At 39.2% G+C, this 25,339-nt stretch overlaps 2 protein-coding genes across 4 annotated transcripts; both read right to left on the reverse strand.

The window, feature by feature from the left end:
* Positions 1 to 1,440: 1,440 nt before the first annotated feature.
* On the reverse strand, positions 1,441 to 10,649 carry LOC135349050 (uncharacterized). 2 transcript variants are annotated; one of them, XM_064547509.1, is made up of 2 exons: positions 5,481 to 10,649; positions 1,441 to 5,356 (listed from the first exon to the last, which is right to left on the reverse strand). In XM_064547509.1, exon 2 carries the CDS (start codon positions 5,348 to 5,350, stop codon positions 1,583 to 1,585), a length of 3,768 nt encoding a protein of 1,255 aa, XP_064403579.1. In that variant the 5' UTR covers positions 5,351 to 5,356; positions 5,481 to 10,649; the 3' UTR covers positions 1,441 to 1,582. The 2 variants fall into 2 exon arrangements, with proteins under 2 accessions (XP_064403579.1, XP_064403578.1); XM_064547508.1 differs by having other exon boundaries at positions 5,454 to 10,649.
* A 114-nt stretch (positions 10,650 to 10,763) lies between these two features.
* LOC135349051 (symplekin-like) lies at positions 10,764 to 25,304 on the reverse strand. 2 transcript variants are annotated; one of them, XM_064547511.1, is made up of 44 exons: positions 25,104 to 25,304; positions 24,754 to 24,813; positions 22,999 to 23,052; positions 22,785 to 22,858; positions 22,022 to 22,148; positions 21,896 to 21,946; positions 21,704 to 21,759; positions 21,580 to 21,643; positions 21,462 to 21,500; positions 21,274 to 21,377; positions 20,551 to 20,648; positions 20,394 to 20,452; positions 20,113 to 20,149; positions 19,981 to 20,039; positions 19,586 to 19,635; positions 19,421 to 19,484; positions 19,169 to 19,265; positions 18,655 to 18,788; positions 18,293 to 18,388; positions 17,967 to 18,110; positions 17,487 to 17,636; positions 17,346 to 17,379; positions 17,157 to 17,194; positions 17,020 to 17,040; positions 16,770 to 16,881; positions 16,579 to 16,607; positions 16,456 to 16,513; positions 16,123 to 16,303; positions 15,970 to 16,051; positions 15,708 to 15,830; positions 15,497 to 15,565; positions 15,312 to 15,390; positions 15,009 to 15,102; positions 14,889 to 14,958; positions 14,415 to 14,523; positions 13,639 to 13,739; positions 13,493 to 13,583; positions 13,325 to 13,432; positions 13,137 to 13,246; positions 12,883 to 12,960; positions 12,742 to 12,789; positions 12,428 to 12,496; positions 11,239 to 11,298; positions 10,764 to 11,046 (listed from the first exon to the last, which is right to left on the reverse strand). In XM_064547511.1, the coding sequence occupies exons 1-44, from the start codon at positions 25,176 to 25,178 to the stop codon at positions 10,867 to 10,869; spliced, it is 3,636 nt and encodes a 1,211-aa protein (XP_064403581.1). In that variant the 5' UTR covers positions 25,179 to 25,304; the 3' UTR covers positions 10,764 to 10,866. The 2 variants fall into 2 exon arrangements, with proteins under 2 accessions (XP_064403581.1, XP_064403580.1); XM_064547510.1 differs by having other exon boundaries at positions 21,462 to 21,512.
* Between the last annotated feature and the right edge of the window lie 35 nt (positions 25,305 to 25,339).

The raw sequence follows: 25,339 nt of genomic DNA on the forward strand, positions 1-25,339 counted from the left end.
GGCTGAGGTAGCTAGATAATTAATGCGAATGCAAGGGGAAACAGATCCAAAATAATACTTGTTCAGTCTCAACCTACATAAAATAATAATTATGTTTGACCATTGAAAAATTAACACACACACACACACACTCTAAATCTATACAATTTAATCAAGTGTTTATATGGAGCTTTAAAGACTCAAAAATAATCATTGCCATTTTATCATAGCCTTGCGGAGTCATGTGCAATCCATCTACCCAGTACAGGTCCATTTCTTCTGCTGGTAACGTTCCAAATGGAAGACCGTTCCACAGATCGACAAAAAAAGTACTTGAATCAGATTTTTCACTGTACTGTTTAAGACCTTCGTTAACTTTTGCTTTCTCATTCTTGTATGTCTCATTTTTTGGCGACAACTCGTATCTGAATTGAGGAATAGCAAGTGCTAATGTTTTTGCTCCTGTTTCCTTCGCCCTGTCGTGCAGTTTTAGCAGATGAGGAAGCAGTTCGTCAGATTTTAAGTTCATACCCAGGTCATTAGTCCCTCCTAGCACTATTACCCAGTCATAGGGCTGCTTAGTTTTTCCAAGCAACGTATCTAGACGATGTGTCATTGATGGTACAACGGTTTCGCCAGAAACACCGGCTGTTTCAACATTCACGTCAGTTTGGCAATGTTCTTGTAGGAGCTTTAGCAGATGTGTTGAGTATGGGTGAAATTCTCCACTACGCTGGAAAGTATAACCTTCAGTTAGGCTATCTCCAAAACACAGCACTCGTTGAGTCATACTTTCTGGCAAACTATAATATTACCAATTACCAATTGCCTAAATTTATTTGTTTCAGACTCATTATTTTTATGATGTCATATCCTGCTAAAAAAACTCAGTAATGATGTCAGTATAGACAATAATTATAAAGGACAGCAGTGGACATGCTAAAAAACTCTCTAATTTCTCTCTAAAGTGTTTCAACTACTAGCAGACCAAGTTTTGTTTAAGAGGGGCCTGGGACACTTTTATCCGGAGAAATAATTATTTATCAGGGGGCAATTAATGTTATGTACTGTGGGGAGTCATAATAGATTCACACGAGTGTGGATCGACCATAGATCGATGACTGGGACTTTCAGTATTATTAAGACCACTTTTAGTTGCTTCAGACTCTTCAGTTTCACCGCCTAAATCATGCATCTACTGTATATACCAATAACTGTCAATGTGTCCCTCTAGATCATATACCGTACGCGTACAGCGGGACATTTCGGGAGGTGCAAAATTTTGCACCGGTATTTCACATGCAAAGCTTTTGGTGAGTGTAGTTTCCTAGCATTAAAACGTAAATAATTAGAACACACGAAATTTTTTGAGGCCAAATAGCGAAAATTTAGCGCTATATGGTATACAGTAACCCGGCTGCAACACAGATCCAAATCTGAACGCAAGGGGTTAAAAGTAAATCTGGAACGATTTAGAAAAGTGGGACATGAGTTAGAAGGCATACACACCATAAAACTTGCACACCATAAAACTCTGGCATCATAATTAATAGTTAATACACATAATTATTGGATCACACAATTATTTTTTTAGGTCCGATTTTCAGTTGTTATAGCTCTCTTGAATATTCCCAGAGCCAGAATCCAACAATGATTCTCTTAGTTTTTCTGGATGGTAGCTTAGAACGTGGAAAGTAACTGGTTGAGATGGTTGTGTTGTATCAATCTCGGTATTTAACTCATGGTCTACTGTTTGAGCTCCCTCACTAATTCGATTATAAGTTAATTTCCTAGTAATTTTGCATCGCTTGCATCGGGTATCCCAAATATGATACACCAGAACACACAGAGAAACAAGAAAAGCTAATCCAACAAGTGTGCTGGTTCCTTTTCGGAGATTGTCAATTTCGTTCAGTGTATACAGGGCAGTGGCTGACAAAAAAATGGCATTGACCAGAAAGAATCCATCCAGCAGATTGATGAAATAATTTTTGAAAGGCATGATCACCAACTGGGCAATTGTAAAACAAACCAGCACCACGACCTTCATGAAATATAAGCTGGATATGTGATTTCTAAGTAAAGCAGAACCAGTATATAACACCACAAGTACTATCAAGCGTGCTCCAAACCAAAATCGCCACTTGTCCTTGTATGGTGCGCAATACACATCGATAAGAGGCATGAAGCGATTTACAATCCTTAATCTTGAGAATATTCTGATTCCAGTCAACAGTATTGTATAAGGTAGTAAAATGAAGACAAGATTAATTATAGAAAGCATGAAGAGAGTGAGATGTCCATCTGCCAAATATGTCAAATTTCCATCCAGGTACCAAACTTTGTGATTAAAAATCTCACCTCTTTCAAGTTCAATAGTGACATCATTCACTACCAGTCCATCAACAGTAGAAGCCAATAAAGTACTGTAAGACAGATGTATCAATGTAGCAAGAACATGAACAGCAGACCTACCAAACAAATCAGAGACTTTATTTGAATACCTACTGATCACAACTAGCGAAATTGCAATGATCCACAAGTAGAAAGGGAAGACAAATGAAAGGTGACTGCTGACTATTGTAGTCATGCCATCATAGAGACATAAAGGGAATCCTAAACGCAGATTTATAAATGAGAAGAAAATTTGCAGCCAAATTAATCCAGGTGTACCAAGAAATCGTATCCTGTTGATGTACAAGAAGTTAGCGTAGAAAATTACACCATTAATAGTGCCTGAGGTGAGTGTTAGGTTCAAATAAAAAAGAAGGAATACCAACAGTACACCAACAACGGCATACACAATAATCAAGAGCAACCACCAATTAGAACACTTTTGGCATTGATAGTCACCAATAACTTCACTGTATGGGGGAGAACATCTTCCACATAAAACACCTTCACGATTCACGCTACAAATTGTTGAACTCTCCAGCGGCAATGTATATACCTTAGGTTTACAAAAATCAATTGGACAGTGGTTTGAGAATCCTAGTGCTGTTGCATTGATGTCCAAATCGATGGCACCAATCCACGAGGTAGGTGGAATAGTAACAGTACCTTCATTAACATCACAAGTCACGCCAAACTTTTGAAGTAATGCTGAGCATGTACAGGAATTTACCCCTGAAGGTTTCTGTAGACCCAAAGGGCAGCGTTGTAGGAAAACGGGAATATCCATACTTTTACTCTTGTCAGAGCCTTGTACATACGTGCTTAATATTCCAAGAGTGTTTGTATTATTGATACTTAAAATGTTGAATGATACATTTTTACAATTACTTTTGTGCATCAGAATTACATCTTGTCCATAGGCTAGGTTCCAGTCTAGATCATTATTGTAGGGGAAATTTCGTCCAACATTTGCAAATATGGTGGAGTAGACGGGCTTTCCAACCTTATCTAATGCTATCATATTCAAGTAGATGGTTTTCCCAGGATAAGTATGCAATGGGTGATCCAAGTATGTCCTGCCAGTACAATCAAAGCTATCATTCGATAAGCACAGGCACACATTTTCACCAACTGACGACACTTCTTGTAGATGATTCTCAACTGTCTCTTCAAACACAAAAATGGCATCGTAAATAGCATCAACATGTTTTGAGCTGATCAAAATTCCTTTACTGATTCGAACACTAGAATTATAAAGATTACCAACGTATACTGAATTACCTCCAAGTACAGCTGAGTTTTTTCGAAAAATCATACGAGCATCCATTTTAGTAACATTTTCCAACGTATAAATTAAGTTTGTGGAGTACTGTATAGAGCAAAACGAAGATAATTGCTCATCACCATACGAATATATAGCACCACCAAACACTGCAACATTACTATCAAAAAAAAGTGTTGTTGGTTCAACCAGGCTCAGGAATGAGTCATACAGCTGTATGGCAGCTCCATTTGTCCAAGATGGCCCAAAATTGTTTTGAAATGAGACGTTTCCTCGAAAAAATAGGAAAGTTTTCGTAACTGATATCACAGGTCCAACTAGATCTTTAAACACACTCGAAGTCGGCGACGATCCTTCCACAACAGCTTCTTGAATGTTCAACAGTTCAATAACACCATGGTAACTGTTATTGGAATTGCTATGTTGATTCAAACCAAACAGTTTCAAGTCTTTCAAGTGAAACAGTAACTGTCGTATTGCACCCACTGATTCCGCACGCAGAAATAGAATGTCCGATTTGGATGTAAGGTTATCAAGTGTAACTCTACAAAAACCATTACTTAGTGGTAACTGTGAAATTGATATAAACAAAGCACTACTGCAGTCGGTACAGTCGTGAGTAAACGTAGAGTCTTGAATGATAGTGCAATTGTAAAATTCTGTGCGGCCTTCAAGAAACATCATAAAAATTGTGATAGCACTACCAAAAAAGTTTTGGTTGGATAAAATGTCACTGTACAGTGCTACATTATTGAGAAACAGAGAATTGCTAATGTTTAGAGTTGATAGACTGGGTAAGCCAAGATAAAAAGCTGCAGTACTCCCATAGCATATACCCTTATTGTTGACAAACTTTGATCTCTCAATTGTTACTGAAACACTAAACAATGTTTGTTCAAACATAATTGTCATAGCTCCCACACCTGGAAAAGAGTTTAGTAGAGCTTGAGAATCATAGAAGAACACATCTGTGCACTTTTCATCGTACATTTCAGAATGTTCGTAATGGTTGTCGATAAAATCTGAGTCTTGCACAACAATCTCGCTGGAATTTAGTGCCAATTCAGAATCAAAAAAATCAAAAAGCATTCCACTACCAATACAAACATTGTGGCCCAACATGTTATCATAGCAGAGAGATGAAGAAATGTTAACATTTCTGTTGGACCGAATTACAAGTCTATCAAAGTAAGTGTCACCAAAAAGATTACAACCAACAAATGCAAATCCCCAGTAGTTCGTAATAATTATATTCCGGAGAGTTACATCTACGCAGTGATTGCAAAAAAGAGAAGCAGACAATGTTGCATCAAAAGAGAAACCGGTATCAAACACAGTTATTCCTCCACAATCGTTGAATATGATATTCTCTATTGTCAAATTTGAGACATTTATAAAAGCAAATCCTCGTGAAGAATAGCTACTATTTTGGGCAAGGCACTTAACAAGGGTAGGTGAACTAGGATTGTTCCCATATATGTGTATATTTTGGGAGTTTTCAACAACACAAAATTCCCCAGGATGAACCAGGTAAGTAATGTTGGAATGAAGCAAGAGATTTGCTGTGCCAATGGTTCGAGTGGACCTACATAGGGCTTCCTCTATCGTGTGGTAATCATCAGTTTCCAACTGTGGCATAACAAATTGAACCCAAAGAATACTGCATAAAACCATCAACAGCCATCCCAGAAACATTTTATCCTATAGATACATATAGAGCCCAGTTAGTAGTTAACATGCAAGGCAAATCTAGACTCCACACTATAATATATAGATCTAGTAGCTAGACCTAACTTACTATTGATCTCATTCTGGGATCACTTACGTGATAGCAATTAGGGTCCAGTGCACCTTGTAGTTTAGCCTCGATTCCAGGATTGAGGCCTTGTGAAGGAGGCTACTCGTAGTTCTACTATGAAAGCAAACTTTTAATCACATGACTCACCAGGCAGATGTGATAAAAGACAATATGAGTCAGCCTGCCCTATTGTTCCCTTGTATGTTAGCAGCCCACCATACAAGTAAAGGAGTTTACATAAAACCAAACTGGGCGACAATACACCATGCACGGCAACACGTTAAATTAGAAACATTTATCAAACATGTGCACGCATATGGGGGGGGCTATAGTACCCTTCTTGAGCAACAAACAATGAATACAGATTCTATCTACAAAATCTCATGCAGTTGTTTCAAGAGCAAAATATGGTTAATCATGCATGTACATGTAGACTATAATTTTTATACACAGATTAGATTTATTGAATGTGAAAATGTTCTTGTCAGTGATATTACAATGACCCCCCCCCCTCCTCCAACAAACAGTCCCACAGTGAGAAACATAATAATAATCAGTAACTATAATATACCTAACAATTGCAAGCTGACTATAAAATGTAACGAGCATCCAATAATCTACAAGTAAGACTCAGAGAAGTGTAGAGTAAAAATGACTAGGTGTAAGTGCAAGCACAGAGTGAGATATTTCTACTCAAAAGGAGCACTCCTTGTTCTTGTGTGGGTGCTACTGCTAAGTGTAGTGACCTGCTCCCTTATAAACATAATTGGAGCATCTTTATACTCAATGTCAATACAAGTCAACTCATGGCTCACGTTAATTCCATTTTTTGTAACTTCCATTTTAGCATTTGTCTCAGGATTACTAGCAGATGTCAAATTTGGAAAATACCCTGTCATTAGAGTGGGATTTGTTTTACTGTTCATTTCAACAGTATTTACATGTTTATGCCTTTTGATACTTGAAACAGTGCCTAAAGCCGAAGACTATATTGTTTTGAGTTCATTTGTCGCTATTACAATTTTGGCCATAATTGGAATTACACTGTGCATAGTTAATATCCTTCAATTGGGATTGGACCAGATGCCTGATGCGTCGTCTTCTAGTATTACAAGTTTCATTGCATGGTTTGTGTTTTGCGGGTTCTTTGGTTACTGGTTTAGTGATCTGTTAAGAAAAAGGGTTGACAAAGATTGTTTAGAGATGTTTTCGGTATCTGATGTCAACCTAACATGGAGCTTGCTCACTGTTTTGTGCATGAGTGTAATTCTTATCCTAGACTTCATTCAATCATCAAAGTGGTTAATAATTGAGCCAGCAAACGCAATAGAGTCACTAAAAGCAATGCACCGAATTGTCAAGTTTGCAGTGAAGCACAAAACACCTCTCAACCGCAGTGCACTAACTTACTGGGAAGAAGAAATTCCCTCCCGATTAGATCTTGGAAAGATTAAGTACGGTGGACCATTCACCACAGAAGAAGTTGAAGATGTCAAAACTACGGCACGCTTAACTCTGGTGAGCTTTACAATATGGTTTGTACTCTTTGCAACACAACTTGATTCCCATATCAATTCAATTCCTTCAACACTTGTTAATGCTTGCAGTGACGAGATAGTGATAAGGTTTACATACGGCAATTCCTGGTGCCTGTTAATAGGGACTTTTGCTTACGAGTTTCTTGTCTATCCTTTAGTCAGAAACAAGATTCCAACTATTCTTAAGAGAATCGGCATCTCATCTGTTGCGAGTACAATAGTAAGCTTAACATGCCTGAGTTTTGTCATAGCCCAAAATTACATCAGTCAATGGAGCAAGCTAATAGCACTCAAATGGACTTCTGCTGTACTAAATTCAGTGATAGACGGCTTAATCAAACAATCCCTACTTACATCAGCCTTGGAGTTTGTGTATGCACAATCTCCATACAAAATTAGAGGTCTATGTGTTGGCTTCTTCACGGTTCTTATTCTATCAGCAGTCCTAGCAAGTAAAGCTGTTAACGCATTCTATCAAAGTGTGTTTGTTGCCTTGTCTGTGAAAACTGGGCTATGCACAGTTGCATTTGTTCTTCACTGTATCACTGCCAACTGGTATAAAGGGAGAGTTAGAGATGAAGAATATGCGACACAAAGAGTGGTGGAAGAGGTATATGATCGTTATCTCTCACAATCAGTACGTGGTAAAGTGAAAACACAACTCCAGTGGTAAAGTAAAAACACAACTCTAACTTCACATGATAATACCCTCAGCAACTGAATGTAGTCCCAATATGCACCTCTGATAATAATCATTGCGGGGATGACACGTACAGTGAGTGGGCAGATATCGTGTTTCAATTTCCAGATTTTGTAGTAACAATAAATCTTGAATTAAAAGATGGTGCACACAAATGTTTATTTGGGGGTCCCTGTTCCAAGGCTACATATCAATATGGATTCAATTAATGCATGATTGTTACAACAGTGTACTTTCGTTGTAAGGGTATAAAGATTCAAATACGTCACTGTGGCTTTAGTGTATAGTTATAGGAAAGTTTGGTATGGATTCGTGGATTTGCAAATATATATAATGCTTCGTTCTCGAGTTATGCCTAGTTGTGCTTACTTGGAATGCCATTGCAGCCTTTTCAGAAGAGTGCGTAGCAAAACTTGTTCATCGAGTGTTGCTACTCTACTTAGTAGTTAGCTCTGCACTAGAACGCTAGCTATTGGTAGCTGCAAGAGTGAGAAGAGAGTTGCCTGTTGATGCAGCCATTAATTTTAGACTTGAACTTTTGGCATCGATCGTTTTTAACAACAATCATGGATCGATCATTACCCACTCAGTTTGCATGCAGCAAAATAATATTCTTCATGATAATTATAATGTGTGTGTAAAAGCTATTAGTAGCTTTATTGTGTAGCTGTGGCACCTCCACCGAGGCATCAGCCCCAAAGTAATATCACACTTAGCTAGCGATAAGTGTTTTAATGTGTGCACGAGGATGATGCAATAATGTTCTTAGTTACAGTTACGCTGGAGCATTATTGCATCATCCCAAGTGCACCAGCATTGGCTAGCTAAGTGTGTTATATATAAAAGTTTGCACCAGCAAAAGTTTGATTGCTGATCATGAAGCTGAAAACCTGTTCAAGCTAGTTTTCAGATTACCGTATAGCGGGTAATTTTCGTGGGGTAAAAATTCGTTTATCTGGAAAACGGTTGGTTTTCGTGAGTCAAAATTTCGTTTAGTCTCGTTGCCTGCACTGCATTCATACATTCCGGTAAGCCACGCCTACGTTAAAATTTTGTGGAGGTCAGCTTGCCCACGAAAATTACCCACTATACGGTATAAAAAAGCTACCTAGCTTCAAGCTGCACTTTTGAGAGGCGGGATGACTTGAATGATGATCATCAAGTCATTAAAGTACTGTCACATGAGTGGATTTGATGGATGTCATTGGCTGTAGGCCATAATGATCAGAAATAATCCACAGCTAGGCGTATAGTTGCATGATGGGTATATAAGCTGAACACTGTATTACTGCTCATGTTACTGTACATGAATCATGTATGAAAGTTTCGAATGAGCCAAATCAGCAGAGAATTTAACACTTCTTTTTTTGCTTGCTGGCAAGAATCGTGATGTTATACAAGTACCGGTATAGGTGTTTGTTTGTCTTTGCGAAGAGTTACAGTAGACCTTCGTTAATCTGGCCACCTTTGGAACAAGTGCATTTTGCCCCACGAAAATTACACACTATACGGTAATGACCAATATTGGTGCATTATTAGTACCAATCTTCATCTAAAATACTTCTAGCTCTGTGTAATAATATACAATATTTCTTACCATACTAGAGGGCTACACGAAACGTTTTTCTTTTCAGGCTAAGAATTAGACGCTTGCAAAATAAGAATAAAATAACGTACTGAGTCAAGGAAAACAGCCCAGATCTAGAGGGGTTCTATAATTATACCTGTGATCACCTCTGGGTGGGAGGGCATTCTGACAGCCGTAAGTTTCGTTCTCCAGTAATGCAGCAAGACAAATCCTAACATTAGCTGAAACCCGACCTCTCGTCCTAACGGAAGGTCGGGCCACGCCCAACTAGCAATGCCATTACAGTTATTGATGCAATTGCAATGCTAGATTTGCAGTCACTGCGAGCCACATGTACCCCTCTTTACATGCAAGCATTATTATACGTAGATGTTTCCTGATTCCATTACCCACACAGTGCATCCAGTCAAGAGAGTAGAATATACCACAAATGTGTGAGTGGTTGTGCTTAAATGTATCTCAAGATTGGAACATTTCTAAGAAATTGTGCTGATACCATTGTGTAGGTGAATGAATAAGCTACAACATTAATCAAAAACTTTTCCCAAAAGCTGTTATTGTGGGAAATCCATTTACTAGTAGGTGAAAACGAGAGTAGCCTCGAATCCATGCCGATTAAAATACGGCCTGGTATCTATTGCATGTGTAATTAATCATAGGCGTGACCTGTCCACGCCCGTGTACTATCTACTGCGCACGAAGCTTTATAGCTAGCTAGCTAGCAAGCTGTGGCCCTCTACGGTGTTGTCGAGAAGGCTTGCATACTAGTCTGAAGCCAGAAGAGGCTCTCATCTATCTATGATGGTTGGATGGTCGTGATGTTTTGAACTTGGTTTCTGTACAGACTATGGCAAGCCTTTGACTTATGTGCTTCCAACTGCAACCATAGGTCCATCGTAGAGGTAGATGAGAGCCTCTTCTGGCTTCAGAATAGTGTGCAAGCCTTCTCGACAACGCAATAGAGAGTATAAGCCACAGTTTCACAGGAGACAAGTATTTGTGAAAGAAACTAGTAAACAAACTAGTTTACGGTATAATTTTACAAAGGTTTACTAAAGTATAACGAATTCCCCAGATTCTGGGGAACTTAGTTTGCGCATGTGTACTATCACCCATGCAATAGATACCAGGCCGTATTTTAATCGGCCTGATCTCGAGGCTAAAACAAGGGTGATCGTGAAAAAAATGTGTAACATCAATTATCTCTGGAACTATATGGACAAATTTTTCTTATCAAAGTTATTCAAGCTTTCTCCCTAACCGATTACCCACTATAATTTATATAACAATATTAATCACCACAAACCCCACCACCTTATGCAAACATTTTTGGAAGCTCATTCATTCACCTACACAATGGTATCAGCAGATGTTCTTAGCCAATCACAAACATTTGTGGTATTCTACTCTTAGACTGGATGCACTGTACATCTTTACAAAAAACCACACCTCCAACTCCAATAGTAATTTTAGTTCTTTAGTAATTATGGCATGGATTAACAATTAGTTAAGAACAAAATAATCATTCCCAAGGAAGCAAATAGAATTATCAAAAAAATGTACTTCATGAATCATTAATAGTCCCACTTAGACAGATGTACTGGATTCGTCCAGGTTTTGATCAGTGTTAATTTCTTTCACAGGTTGTTTCTGTTTTGTAGTTGATTCTCTTCTTACCTTGCTCTTTTTGGCAGATATTTTTCCTACGTCTTCCTCAGTACATGCTTGTTCAACGATAACTAGTAGTGTCTTTGGTATAACAGCTCGCTACAATGGAGTAGAAAGTAATTTGTTAACACATATATAGCACAAGTACAGCTAGCCTCTTACACAGGCTTTGACAAAAGTGCACTCTGGGCGACCTAACAATAATTAGGAGCAAAATTGGGGGTGTAGATGAGGCTAAAATACAGCATACTGAAGAGATTCTAGGTTAAGGCCACTACACTGAACACTTACCTGGTGTGGCGTTAGATTTTGCACATATGATACCATTGGATCTCTTAAACCAGGACTCATCTGTGGAACAGAACAAAATAAATAGAGTTGCTATCCGTAGAGATTAAACAAGAAGTAATAATTATTATGCATCATCAACTACAGTTGTTGCATAATTATAGTTGTCATAAAATTATATATGCATGTACATACCGTATATAGTGGGATATTTTCGTATGGTGGAAATTTTCGTATTTCGTATATTGTAGAGCATTATTATCATACGAAAATTAAAACTTTATTTAATTGGGCAGTTTACACGAAATTTACACCAACAAAAAATTACCCGCTATACGGTAATTAACTCGAGGCGCACCGCGGCGCCATGGATTATGGTTTGTCTGTTTGTGATTTCTGAGCCTCACTAGGATGCCGTAGCGCTGCGTTTACAGCATGGATAGCCTCCACACAACGTTATAATAGTGACAGATTTTTATGTTAAGGATATGAATTTTTTTGTGAAACTAAATGCCTTGATTGAAGTTTGAAGAACATAATAACTTGGTTTATTATTCTGTATGAGTATCATCTCCAAAATATCTTCCAGTGAAAGCTCGCTCAAGTTAACAAACTAGTAGTAACATTTCTAGCTCTGTGTTCTTGCTCTTATACGATGCTTCTTACTATTCTGGAGGGCAGCTCAGTAGCCATATCTCTTCGAGCCGCCCTGCATAATCATAGTGAAGCTACAGTAAAAACTTGTACTGGAAAGCTTAGGTACCTATCCAGTAAAAGTGTCTACTTGCGCCATGAAATGACTGCTGCGTTTCCTGCTCATGATCACTTAGATCTATCTCATGAATAATTAATGAGCAAACGGCTTACCGTAACCGTAAGGTTTGTTGTCGTATAAAAGCAAGTTAGAAGCTTAAATTGCACGATGGCTGCATGGCCTAGCTACACGTGGCCTTTATTCGAGGTACTTATTATTGCGGTACAGGCTCGGTTCAGCTCTAGTAATTAGCCGCTGATTGATCCGCCAATGTACAATGTTATTGCTGTTGTTCACTTAAAGCTGATTGAACACACAGCAATAACATTGCATGTGGGAGGATAATTAGCGTTCAATCCAGAGGCTAATTGCAAGAGCTAAACCGCGCTGGTAGAGTACGGTAATTATACCCAACCACTGTTAACCTGTGCTGCTCACCTCAAGCACATTCTCCAGCTGGTGTTGTGGGAGCTGAAGCATTACTTGAAATGAGAGAGGTTTGGTGACCTGTGCAAAATAGTAGCCACCTGTACTACATTTGTAATTTCATAGGCTCCTATAATTATACATGTAAACTATGCACTTTTAGCACCATAAACACACTGTGGGGTGAACAACAACAAATGTACCAGTACATGTATGTTCTTGTATCAAGAGCATTCTTAATGCAAGCGCGTTGATAGCAAACCTCACACCATAACGTTTGGATTCTCACGAGCTAGGCAAAACAATTATAATATTAATTTATTTACCTCACAACATTTGACAAATCCTTGCCACACCTTAGGCTGCTTCCATACCTGAAGGTAAGAAACATTGCTACATAACACCTACATTACAGTGTACCTAATCCAAATTCTTCATGGTTTGATTACGTGTACAATACTAGTCACCTGTTTGCTGATGAGCTTCGCTAAAATAGTTATGACAAAGTTGATCAATTTGGGACATATCCCTAAACTCTGCAGCACCTGCAATCACCAAAATCATGTTTCAGAACAAATAAAAAAATTGGTTAAATCCGACCAAATCAACAATGTCTCAATGGAGCGTGGATAGGGTGAGGAAAACCTTTTTTCTTATTTCTACAAGTATACTTTTTGTAGGGTATGGAGTTGTACATTCACACAAACAACGTACAACGTACTGTTCTCATGAAGAGAGTGGGTATGGGAGTTTGTTCCAACAACTGCTGAAGGACAACTGCTAACACCTCCTGTGTGTACACTGACTTTTCTTGAAAGCAGAAATTTGTAGCTGCATGATTATAATGTACAGCAATCAACATTCACAAGGACATGAAACTGTACGAATTAAACGCAGTAAAAGTTGTACCTTTTACAGTAGCCTTCATTAAAGTGTCGTCACTCGAGCAATCAATGTTGTGTAGAGCAATAAGTAACTCAGAGGGTGAGATAGGACTAATGCTGTGACCCTGGTCTCCTGTGAATTTTTCGCAACGAGTTACTAAACATTTAATGTTCAAATAGTGTAGAAATTTACCTTTGAAAGAAACCAAGAGACGCTCAAAGATGTTTTTCACTAAACCCGGACTCAACTTGATAAATTTTGGAAGGGCAGCTATCACCTCTTGCTGTTAATCAAAACAAAAACATAAGCTTCATAGTACAGATCTAATAAATATTCACCTTCTTTAGACCATGCAGTACAGGTATGAGGAAACGAACATCTGAAGAATTTCTTTGGTACAGCTCCCTCACTCTCTGCACCAGTTCAGCGGATGGAGGAGCTGGAATACAGAATGAATAAATGTAAATTTGCAATAACAATGAACAATCCATTTCAGAGCAACATGTTATGGAAGAGGAGCTTAATGAAACAGAATTCTAAAATAATGGCTAGAGATGATCTTCAATTTTCAAGGAAATTTAGTGTTGTTATGACATTGTGCATTTCCTGCCGTCTGCAAAGAGGTCAGAGATCACATCTGGTAGTGTACATGCATGCAGCTTTGCAGCTCTTTTCTCACTCTTGTAGCTAACAAAAAGCTAGCACTTTAATGCAAGTCTATTTCATAAGAACGTTTGTGCGAACAGATGATACTACGAAAGATTTTGAAGAGACTGGAACAGCCTTCCCTGTAGCCATAACTTGAGAAAGAAGCTTTAGTTGCAAATCCACGAATCAAAATCCAAGAGAGCGTGGCTAGAAGCCTATATAGAAGCTGTTAGTTTTCGTCGCATTACAAACCGTTGAGCAGTTACAGCTGGAATAGACACACGGTCAGCTTTACCGTATCCCTCGTGCGGCTACGCCTCGAGGCATAATAATCTATTTGTTTACACTGTCCTGAACGCTATCTTTCTATTCTGCAAAACATAATGACTGTTTAGTTACACGTTTGCTTTGACTTGTTGTCGGTGCTTGGATATACACATGTTATAACGTTAGGTTGAGTGCTTACAACAGTCTGTGAGTATGTGAAGCATCCTCATAATAAGGGTCTCTCCACCAGGGGGGCATTTCTCCACCAGCTGCAAAAGCTCAGGTGAGTCCATACCAATCAGAGACAACTGCAAGAAGAGACACACTGGTATACACACCTTATCATAAATACGTACGGTAATCCACGAATTAAAATCCTAGAAAACGTGACTAGAAGCCTATAGAAAAGCTGTTACTTGCTACAATACGTGCTGTAGAGCCAAATTTTCGGGGATCAAATATTTCGCTGATTGCTCAAAAAAGATTATATTTTTGAGGATAAAGGTTCTAATTACATAATTGCAAACTTTTGTGGTCCAAGGTCATCTGCAAAAATTGCGGAAATTATGCACCTCAAAATTTGGCGCTATAGATTGCATGTCTGACATACGTATTGTGTTACTGAGCAATATTGTGCACCTCCTATAATACAGACAAACACTGCAATACTTACCGGCTGGTCAAGGTGGCTATGGATAATCTTTTTCACTGTGGCTGTAGTACTGGTGTACACAATTGCCAAACTAGTAGGGAAATGCGAATTGACACAGCCCAACTATTATCATACACTCACTCTTTGAGTAGCTTGTGATTGAGAGGCAACAAAGACAGAAACAGATTCATGCATATCCTCACAGTGTCCTCACTCCAGTCAGTTGCAGCGTAGCCTATAGGCACAGTTCAACTAAGTGATACGTGGTTACAGTTACTGCAAGACTATTTCATACAGTGCTAGACCCTGCAAATGATATTGGTTCTGGCTTTTATCATTTCTGAGGCTGAGGCTGCCCTCTACTATACTCCTCAAATTACACGTACTAAAGAAAAAATATTAGAGAGAAGCCACAAAATATTGGGAAGACAATGCACTCATTACCAATGTCATCCAAGTTGTTCTCCTCTAAAAAAGTGGGGTGGTCACTGAGTAGAAACTGAAGCTGGTGAAGGGCATACCTCTATAAGGATTAAATATGTACGTCACAGTCAGAACAGTACAAGCTAACACATACACTTTTTAGGGATTGGACAATCAAAATAATTTGCGTAAGCAGTTGGTCTCACCTCAATCTTCATGGAAAGCTCTGGCTTGGAGTACAACTTCTTCACAAAGTGTAGAGTTTGAGCCCTTACCTAAATTGGATAAGTAAAATTTGAACACAAAGGTTTACCGGCAATGTACAATGTACTTTTCTATTATGCTTCTACGGTTATAGAGAAAGTTGAAAGGTAAATTTTTACGACCGTTATATAAATACGAAACTCACAAACTCACAAGTTCAATATCACTGTTTGTGACCTCCAACAGAGCCTCTAAGAAGTCATTAGCGCCCCCTGGCCCCTGAGGGCGTTTCATTACCAACTCCTTCAGTGTGGACACACCTAGGAATGCTCGTTCCTACAAGCAGTACAGCCAACGAAAATTGAATTGTGGTCCTCTCACGGTACAAAGTGAAATAAACACATACTGAAATTGACACACTAAAACGTGTATACAGTGTACATGGTTTTTAGAAGAGCCAAGCTTAGTAACAAACCTCATCCCTGCAGTACGACTTGATGATATCAAGAGCATTTTTTGTAATTTTAGGTGCCTCCAACACCAATCTTGTGAACAGCCTTTGGAAAAACGTTTTAAAAAATTGAATAAGTTTTCCACGTTTTGCAGTACGGCTACAATTCTTACACACCTGTCTTTTGGACCTAGCTTTTCCTTAGCTCCCAGCAGCAGTCCAGTGAAACACACATCATACTGGAAGTTGTTCTGAGCACTACTTACGTATCCCTCAGATATGCTGTACTCTGTGAAAAGCCAGGCTATAGCCAGGTCCATGTTGGTGCGTAGATCATCCAGAATAAACTCCAACAGGGCTGAGGGTGTCAGATTCAAGTGATACATTGTTCTTGATCAAAATAATATCTATGAAATTTGACTTATTACACAATATTAATATTGTATGTATCCCTAATCCTGGAACAGTTAGTTTGCAATTGCATATCATTATACATAAAAAACCGCATACTTGTGTTGAACTCTTGACCAAACTGACTGACTAAGCTGATGATTAACTTTATTCGAGCCTGCAGTGTACAAAGGATATCAGCTTATGTTTGCTGATCGAGGAGGTAATCATAACACTACAAACCTGACTTGCAGCACCATGGGTAGGAACATCTGTATGAAGAGAATAACACTTACTATATAAAGAGGAAATTCTAACACTTCAACCACTCAATATGGCTGCCACGTGCAGAGATTATAGTATTAGATAGGGTCAAATGCACTGAGGCTACTATTTGAGAGCGGCTTCTGGTATGTATGAAAAGTAGCACTTACTTTCAGCCTCTAGGATCCTTTTGAACGTTGCAATAGACATTTCTTTGTTTAGACTGAGTGAGAGAGGCTTTACTACAGTTGACAGGTCAAACATTCGAATCCGTTTCAGTTTCTGTTTAGTAAGCAAAAACATAATGTTGGTGCTTGAGGAACTTTACACGTGATGAAGGCATGCAGGAATAATAAATTATAAGCACATAGTATTCAACTTAGGTTCTTTTCTTAGTATTTGCATGCACAGTTGACTGACCTGAGGGGCTACTGTTGTTGACTGTGTGAGGAAATAAAAAGAGATCATAGTGAAATAATTATCATGAAGATCATAGTGTATTTATAAAATACAGTACACCAGGAGTTCACTCATGAGTGCACTGAATACTCACTCACCTTTCTCTTCTCTTTTTTCACAGGCTGCTTTGCAACAACTGTAATGTAAAAAATTTGTCTGGATGTTTAACAACAATTTCCCAAATGTACATGCATCAAACGACTTGAGAAGAAGTACATGCATGACATGACTTACAGTGTACACTACCATTCATTGTACACACAGTTTCCAAGTGGGCATAAGTTTACCTTCCGCTTTTGGCTTAGAAGGAATTGTCACCAACTGTACACAGAAACAAAAACAAATAACGTTAGAGAAGCAAGCATACATGTATGCATACTCTACCCAACATGATCACTATAAGAGATTGGCATAATTATTATACTCACATTTGATAATGGATCGAGTCCTAATGGTCTGTTTGCATCCATACCAAAGAATGCAGTGTATGCCAGTGGAAACATGGGGTCCGTCACATTCGGCATGCCCAGTAGGTTGCCAAGGTACTTCAGCTCTGCCATGCTGGTCTCGAAATCAGGCTGCAGGTAAGAAATTTTGAGCAATAAATCCGGTGTTTCGAATAGGCTTTATGCCACCAGATTTCTGGCTACATTGTAGTGGTATCTCTCCAGATTTCATACAGGTTTACTATGCAGGGGAAATGGACTGGGGGTTAATGAAGAAACAAAGTGTGTACAGCTAAACCTGGGGCATCTAATTGAGGGTATACTATGGTACCATAAGGTGACAATTTACAGGTCAAATTTTCTGCGATTTCACTGTTTACCTAACCGCCACAAACTCGGACTCCCTGTATGTACATACAGAGATCGTTTAGTCTTGTCACAGTGTACACTCATTGCACTCACTTTTTTGTCTTCGTCCACAGACTTGTCTCCTTCAACACTTTCCCGTGTTTTCCTACGTTTTCTCTGTCCCTCCCCCTCCTCTCCACGGTGCTTACGAGGGTCTCGTGGTCCAGAACTACGGAGCGGAGAAGGACTCCGAGAATGCTGTATACAGAACAAACATAGTTGGTACCTCTACAGCACATGCACATCTACAACTCATAAATGTTTACTGTACAATGAACATCATCCACTTGAATACAAAGTTACAGCAATTCACACTTGAATGGTGTACAAAATTACATGCACTGATCAAGTGAGCAATGTAGTACATACTATACACTTACCTGTCTCTGTTGTGGTTTAATGCCTTTGGCCTCAGCACCTATTCCTAAACCAGCAGAGGTCATTTGAGATGCCAGCAATCTGGCTAGGTGGGTCACCTGCACCATACAGATGGGTTAGAGGCACACTTTCGTGCACTAAGATCAATAGACTCGGTGTAGAGAAGCAAATGTTTCAAGCTGGTAATATCATTCACTACGAGGTGTATGGCTATATACATGTAATTATAATGAGTGATTACATATTTCAATGTACATGTATACGTAGAGTTTTGTAAAGGCCACCAAACAAAATACAAACATAAATACACGTGTCACACACAATACACACTCTGTGAACGTTCTATTACATGTATGGGACACACCTGAGCATTAGTTCCTGCTGCAGCAATGGGTGTGAAAGAGCTAAGAAATGACTTGGGCAGTCTAAAGGGGAGAGACTTCATGTTGGTCATCACTAGCTCGGTAACTGCCTCAGGGGAGAGCAATGGCCTCAGGTCTGCATGGGTACAATAAATATGTAGTACACGTGTTAACAGTTGTTTGAGGTTTCAAAACGAAAACGATACATGTATGAATGAAATTCGCCAACAAGTTATGTCGGTTACTCAAGGAGTCGTCCAGGTAAAAATTTACACCTAGCTACTGTACTAACGATAAACCAATTGGCAATTACACACAGAAGTTGTAGAGCATCAACGAAAATTAAAACTACGAAATTATTTACGGCAATAGGTTTAACGTCACTATCCTGAGCTGTACAAATATTAAAAATACGAATAAGTCAGTTCAAAAATTTGCACCAACAAAAATTACCCGCTATATATATTCAATGCATATACACATTGTACATGTATACTAAATTATATATGAACACACCTGCTGCTGTCATGTCAATGGCCTCCATGAGAGCAGTCCCCTTGTCAGGTGCCGCCGGGCTGATACTAAGAGGTTCCACACCACCACGTTCCTGACCCTGGAATAGTAGGGACACATGGATTTGGTAGTGTCAAATCTTACACTGTGTTGCAAGTTACAAAACAAAGCCATGGCAGGATAGTTATAATTATGTGCAATGTATGTTGCTAAAAGTATAGTCACTGACACAACAGGTGTGTGTGACTAACCCACCCTTGTGGACAGTCTCTGTCTCTTGGCACTAGGAACATCATCTACCGTTTTTACTGACGACGCTCTATATAGGCAGAGTATTTATATTTTATTACAATGTGAAGTAATGGTTACATGAAGCTAGTACAGTGAATAAAAGTGTAATTACCACTGTAATGTATTCACCTGGCTCGTTTCAGTCTTTCAGATGACATTTTGGGAGCGATTTTTGTTATCTACAAATTAGACACAAGATGTCACAGTGTGTACGTATATATATACCGTATAGCGCAACATTTTCGTGGGGCTTAATTTTCACTGTTTTCGTGGGTTAGTAATCCTCCACAAAAATGAATACGGACACAACGTCATTTGACCAAATAGCGCAACGAAATATATTAGAGACCATTCCATGAAATTTAAGTGCCTTAAAAATGTAGCGCTATACAGTAGTACGGTACTTAAATAAGATATTAGGCAGGATTCAGTACACTTAAGTGAAGGACACACGTATAAGTCATGTACATGTACATGTATTAACCTTACTTAATACTGACTATTATAATAACAATATTACAAACCTCAGCTTGAGTACAGCCTAGATCGGTTAGAAGGGTTGTTAGTTGACCCCTACACTCAACTGGAGGAACATACATGTATGTAAGCTCACGTATATCATTCAGCATTAGATAAAGCCCACACAAGCAACTCACATGAAGACTGTAACTTTAACAAGCTTAACAACTGGGTCTGTAAGAGAAGAAGGTCATACATACACATACATGGCATTTAGAATCTAAATTGTCAAATTACGAGAAATCAAAGGTACGTAGGAAACACGGGCATGTAAATGGAGATCATGGCCTATAATTACTGTTACTGTTGGTCGAAACTATACTTTTATTTACTTTTATTCTTCACAATTAAAATTAAACGGTACGTAGCTAGCAATACGTGTACGTACGTACATGTACTCCAAACATGTTGGTCTCACCTTCAACTGTTTTCTCACACTGGTGATTTGAGAGGTAGCAAAATGAGGAGGAAGGTTGGCTACAAGCAATGCAGACAAAAAATAAACCAATTTTTCGTTCGCACGTTAAAAGGAATTTAATTGACAATGATGTACATTTACGTATGTACGTACTTACCATGCAAATGTTCGAAGGACTGCAGCACAGTATTTATGTACTTGGACCGTTGTTTGGCAATATTTGCGAGACACCCAACAGCAGTCATCAGGTTCACACTGCACATGCAATCACATGAAGAACCAGTGGTTGCATAGTAGTCACTATCTGACTATACACACACTGCAATGATAGTGCCCTAAATTTTCCAGTAACGAGCACACAAAGGACTGCACTTAGGGTTAGGGTAAACTGTTTGCTCATTAATTATTCATGGCTAGATCTAGTTATCGTGAGCAGCTAGAATGAGCTGGAAGTCCAGCTGAAATTCAGCAGTCATTAATTTTCATGGCTCGAATAGACACTTTTAGTATTATAGCTGAACTATTGGCAGGGCCACACGAAGAGTATTAAGGCTACTGAAAGCTCACAGGAGGCTGTTTGTCTTGGGTCTGACCACCATTTTAAGTATATCTCGTGAGGCCTACAAAGAAAAAACGCTTCGTGCTGCCCTCCAGTATGGTAAGAAGCATCGTATAAGACCAAGAACATATAGCTAGAAATTTGACTTCTTCCACTGGAAGATATTGAAGATGATACTCATCATACAGAATGCTTCGAACATTTACAAAAATCATTACGAATAGTCATGAGCAAACAGTTTACTGTAATCATGCATGTACATGTATGTGTACACATTTCCACATTTTAGACACAGAACATTTCCTCAGAGCCATTACTTGCCTTGATATGGAAGGCGAGGAGACTAGTGAGAGAAGAGTGCCAACAGTGGTACCAGCCTCCTCACGCAGCTCAGCCAGATTCAACAGGGGGTGGTCCATGGACACCTGGAGACAATTAGTGAAATTCAAAATAATGTGCGATTTTCAATTGCAGTTTTGGTATCTGAATCATCAATAGCACACACTTACAATGTCAAGAGACACATCCAGCTCTTGTGATCTAGTAGGCTGTTCAGAATGCTATAACAAAAATGTTATGAGTATTAATGGACACACCCCATTATTATTATAACGCTAACTATCATACCGGATCTTTCTTTGTCTGGCAGAGGATAAGCACCTCCATGAACTTGATAGCCATAGTCCGAACACTGCACAACAGAGAGAAAATAGAATTCAGTGCACCAACACAGAGTGTAGAATATTCCTACCCATCATTTTCAGACTCTGATAAATCGCATACTCTTAACTTGAGCTCTTGGAGAGACTGTGGGAAAAATGAAGCTTTAGACATTTACACTATTCAACATAAAATATGAACATTGTCACCACTTAGAGGCACACTTTCGTGCACTAAATCAATAGACTCGGTGTAGTACTGCTCCATATCTACACAATTGTACCTCCCACATGTCTTGAACCTCATCTTCAATAGCACGTAGTTTAGAGACATGCTGAATGCAGAATGAAAGGAGACAGCACAATTAACAGTATATACTGTACATGTACATGTGTATTACACAGCTTACAATTAGGGCTATCTTGTAGAGCTGCACAATGCACACAAGGAGTCTTTTGATGACATTCACCGAGTTATCGTCCATCATGTATGAGAGCATAGGAATTACTCTCACCAGCATTCCAGAGTCAGCTTTGCTGCACAGGGGAAGGACAGAAAAGCCAGCAAATACATTGAATGAGTCGCTAGCTGTGCCATTTTTCATTACAAAATTAATTACCGTATTTACTTGATTAAACGCCCTTCATATCAAAGTCTGTAGTCTGTTAAAACGAGATGGGCGCTTATTCGAAACGGGCGTTTATTGTTATGTCTACTCCAGAGTCTACTCCAAACTCTTGCGCAGCAGCAGCTATTATGCTCTTTTGGCTACTGCCACAGCTCTCAGCTTAAATCTTAAGTCGTAGGAGTGGTGTTTCTCCCTGTGTCGGTATCTCTCTCTCTCTGTTATCATAAATACTATCTATCATTCTATGCTGCCATGCTTGCAACTGGTTCCACATGCTAATTCAGCTCCGTCCACAGTGCCACGCCCCATATATGCATCTATGGGCGTTTATTGACAAAGACAGAGCTTTACCATGGGCATTTAAACGAGATGGGCGTTTAATCAAGGAGGGCATTTAATCAAGTAAATACGGTATACACATGCAATATACACGTACTGTACATCAACAAAATTAATGCACTTAATAATGATCGATAATTAAATGATAGGCCTTTGTCCATGATTATGTATAAGTAGGTCATACTATTAATTGATGTCCGGTTACCATGCATCCTCCATGAAAGCCACCACAAATTTCCTCACATCCGCCGACTGATCTCCCTGGAAAGCTATTACCTCCTGAAAAGAGAACACAAAACACGACTAATTCAGTGGTACCAATAAGAGAGTGTACGTTAGAAGTCTCAAGATACTTTACATGTCAAGTTAGCACCCACACACCTGATACAGGAACCTTACTTACAGAAGGCATTACTCACCTCCAGAAAACTGTCGAGTAAGCTGGGGTCTTTTTTTAGTATCAGTTCTTTCACCTGCAGCAAATATCCACATGTAATAGTATGACATAACCGTTTAATGGAGATGTGCCCCACTGGTTGGTACTAGACAAAAATGAAAGCACCACGGTGATGCCTCGGTGGAGGTGTCAAAGCTATATATCATAAAGCTACTAGCTATTAGCAATAGCTTTTACACACATTATGATTATCATGATGAACATTTTTGCATTATGCTGCATGCAGGCAGAATCCAGAATCACAGAGAAATTCGAAGCACAAATGATCGACCATGATTGTTGTTAAAAAGGATCGATGCCAAAAATCCTTAATGGCTGTATCAGCAGAGCCTTGCAGCTCTATTCTCACTTTTGCAGCTACCAATAGCTAGCATTTTAGTGCAGAGCTAACTACTGAGTAGAGTAGCAACACTCCATGGACAAGTTTTATTACGCACTCTTCTGAAACGCTGCAATGGCATTCCAAGTACGCAAAACTAGGCACAACTCGAGAACAAAGCATTATTTTGCAATTCACGAATTAAAACATCTAAAAGCCTACAGAAACTCTTGCTTGCACTTCATTGATCCTTGAGCAACTGTAGCAGTCTACATAGACAGACAGACAGACAGACACACACACACACACTACCGTGTACCTCGCTTGCGCATGCGCACCGAGGCCTAATAACCACCACTACACAAAACTTCTAGGCCTAGTTTACTGAGACAAAATGTGTGTTGAATTGAAAGCGAGTGTTGAAAACGGCTACCACTTGGCAAAAATTCTAGGCACATAGAACTGTATCCCTGCTGCATGTGGACCGATTGGTATTAAGAACATTGCCTTGTGAAATTTTAGTATACTTTATATGGGTACCTTTGGCGATTTGCCGAGCAGGTGAAGATCGCCAAAGACTCATGGTGATGCACATTCAATAATGCTATGCAGTATGATTGATTTAAAAATCGCCAATTATACTTCTGAATCAACAAGTGCAAACATTTTGGGGGGAAATGGGGAGAAGTAGGGTCTAAGCTGCTCAACGACATAAATGACAATCGGACATACGGAAGGTTGGGCCACGCCCAACTACTTGTCATACAGCTTGTTGATAAGTCAACTGGAGCGGTAGGAATAAACACTAACTGTTGCTATGAACCTAAGTGTTTGTTAAGGTAGGAGGGTGTGGCTATGTTTGAGCATGCTCAGTTAAGAAAACAATGGCAATGTGACCTCCGCACCTAAGAAGGCGTTACCGTAGCTTCCACCGTTGCAAACAATCCTGACATCCAATGTGCTCAATCACAGTGATGTGTTCTCTGTGTAGGCTGATTTAAATGCGAGGGGAAAAGATTAGTTAGGGACCACGACGACAGCGACAGTACGCTATCACTAGTTTGTCCTGTGGAACTAGTTCTCTAGATTATCTCGCTGAAGAACGTGAGAAGATGAACAAAAAATGATTTTAGTTTTGCTGTTTATAAGTTTTTCATACGATGTACAATTCAGTTCATATTTCGCAACAAATGTCACAAGTGATACGGGCAATAGGGTGAGATCCAGAGGGGAGTTTTTGTGTTTTTGACCTAACCCTACTATTAGGTAGTGCTAATCATTGACATACAGATGTATATGTACGCGCACTGTACAAGGTCAGACTACGAAAGTAACGTGAGAATACCTGGTAAGGAAGGGGATGGTACGAGTAACAATTGTGTATGCTGTTAGTTGTACCTTATGCAAACAGTTTAAAGCCATCCCAGAAAGCTGCGCTTCGTTCAGCAAGCCAACAACCTAGAGCAGAGACAACAATTCACGACAGTTACACAGATCAGAGTGACATTTATTTATTTCGACTGATACTCCCAGATATGTGTAATGTTTGTATTTGTTTTAGCGGTTTTGATTCCAGAACATTTCAACATGTAGTCATTGTTCTTACCATTAATCTACTAGTACAAAATAAAAACGCAAACTCAGAATAAACCACTGCAGAGCATAAACCACTGCAGAGCTTAATGCTACTTGATAGCAGCTGGTTGTGCTAAGATCTAGTTGATGGGCTCCTAATGGAGTAGATCTACCTTGGCTCTTGTAGGCTGTGCCTCTTGAGATTCTTCATCTTCTTGTCTAGCACCAAGTGGAACGAATCCAGACATGACTAACCTTCTCTTAGGAGCAAAAAGAGGTCTTCAGCAAGCAGTAATGTACCTGTACCACTCCAGAGTACATTTATACACCTGTACTTAAAAAATTAATGATTGACACATGTGCGCGTACAGTGCCAAAAGAGTTAACTTACAGACGGTCAAAGTTTGTT

This window comes from Halichondria panicea, chromosome 15, assembly GCF_963675165.1.
Source record: "Halichondria panicea chromosome 15, odHalPani1.1, whole genome shotgun sequence".
Lineage (NCBI taxonomy): Eukaryota > Metazoa > Porifera > Demospongiae > Suberitida > Halichondriidae > Halichondria > Halichondria panicea.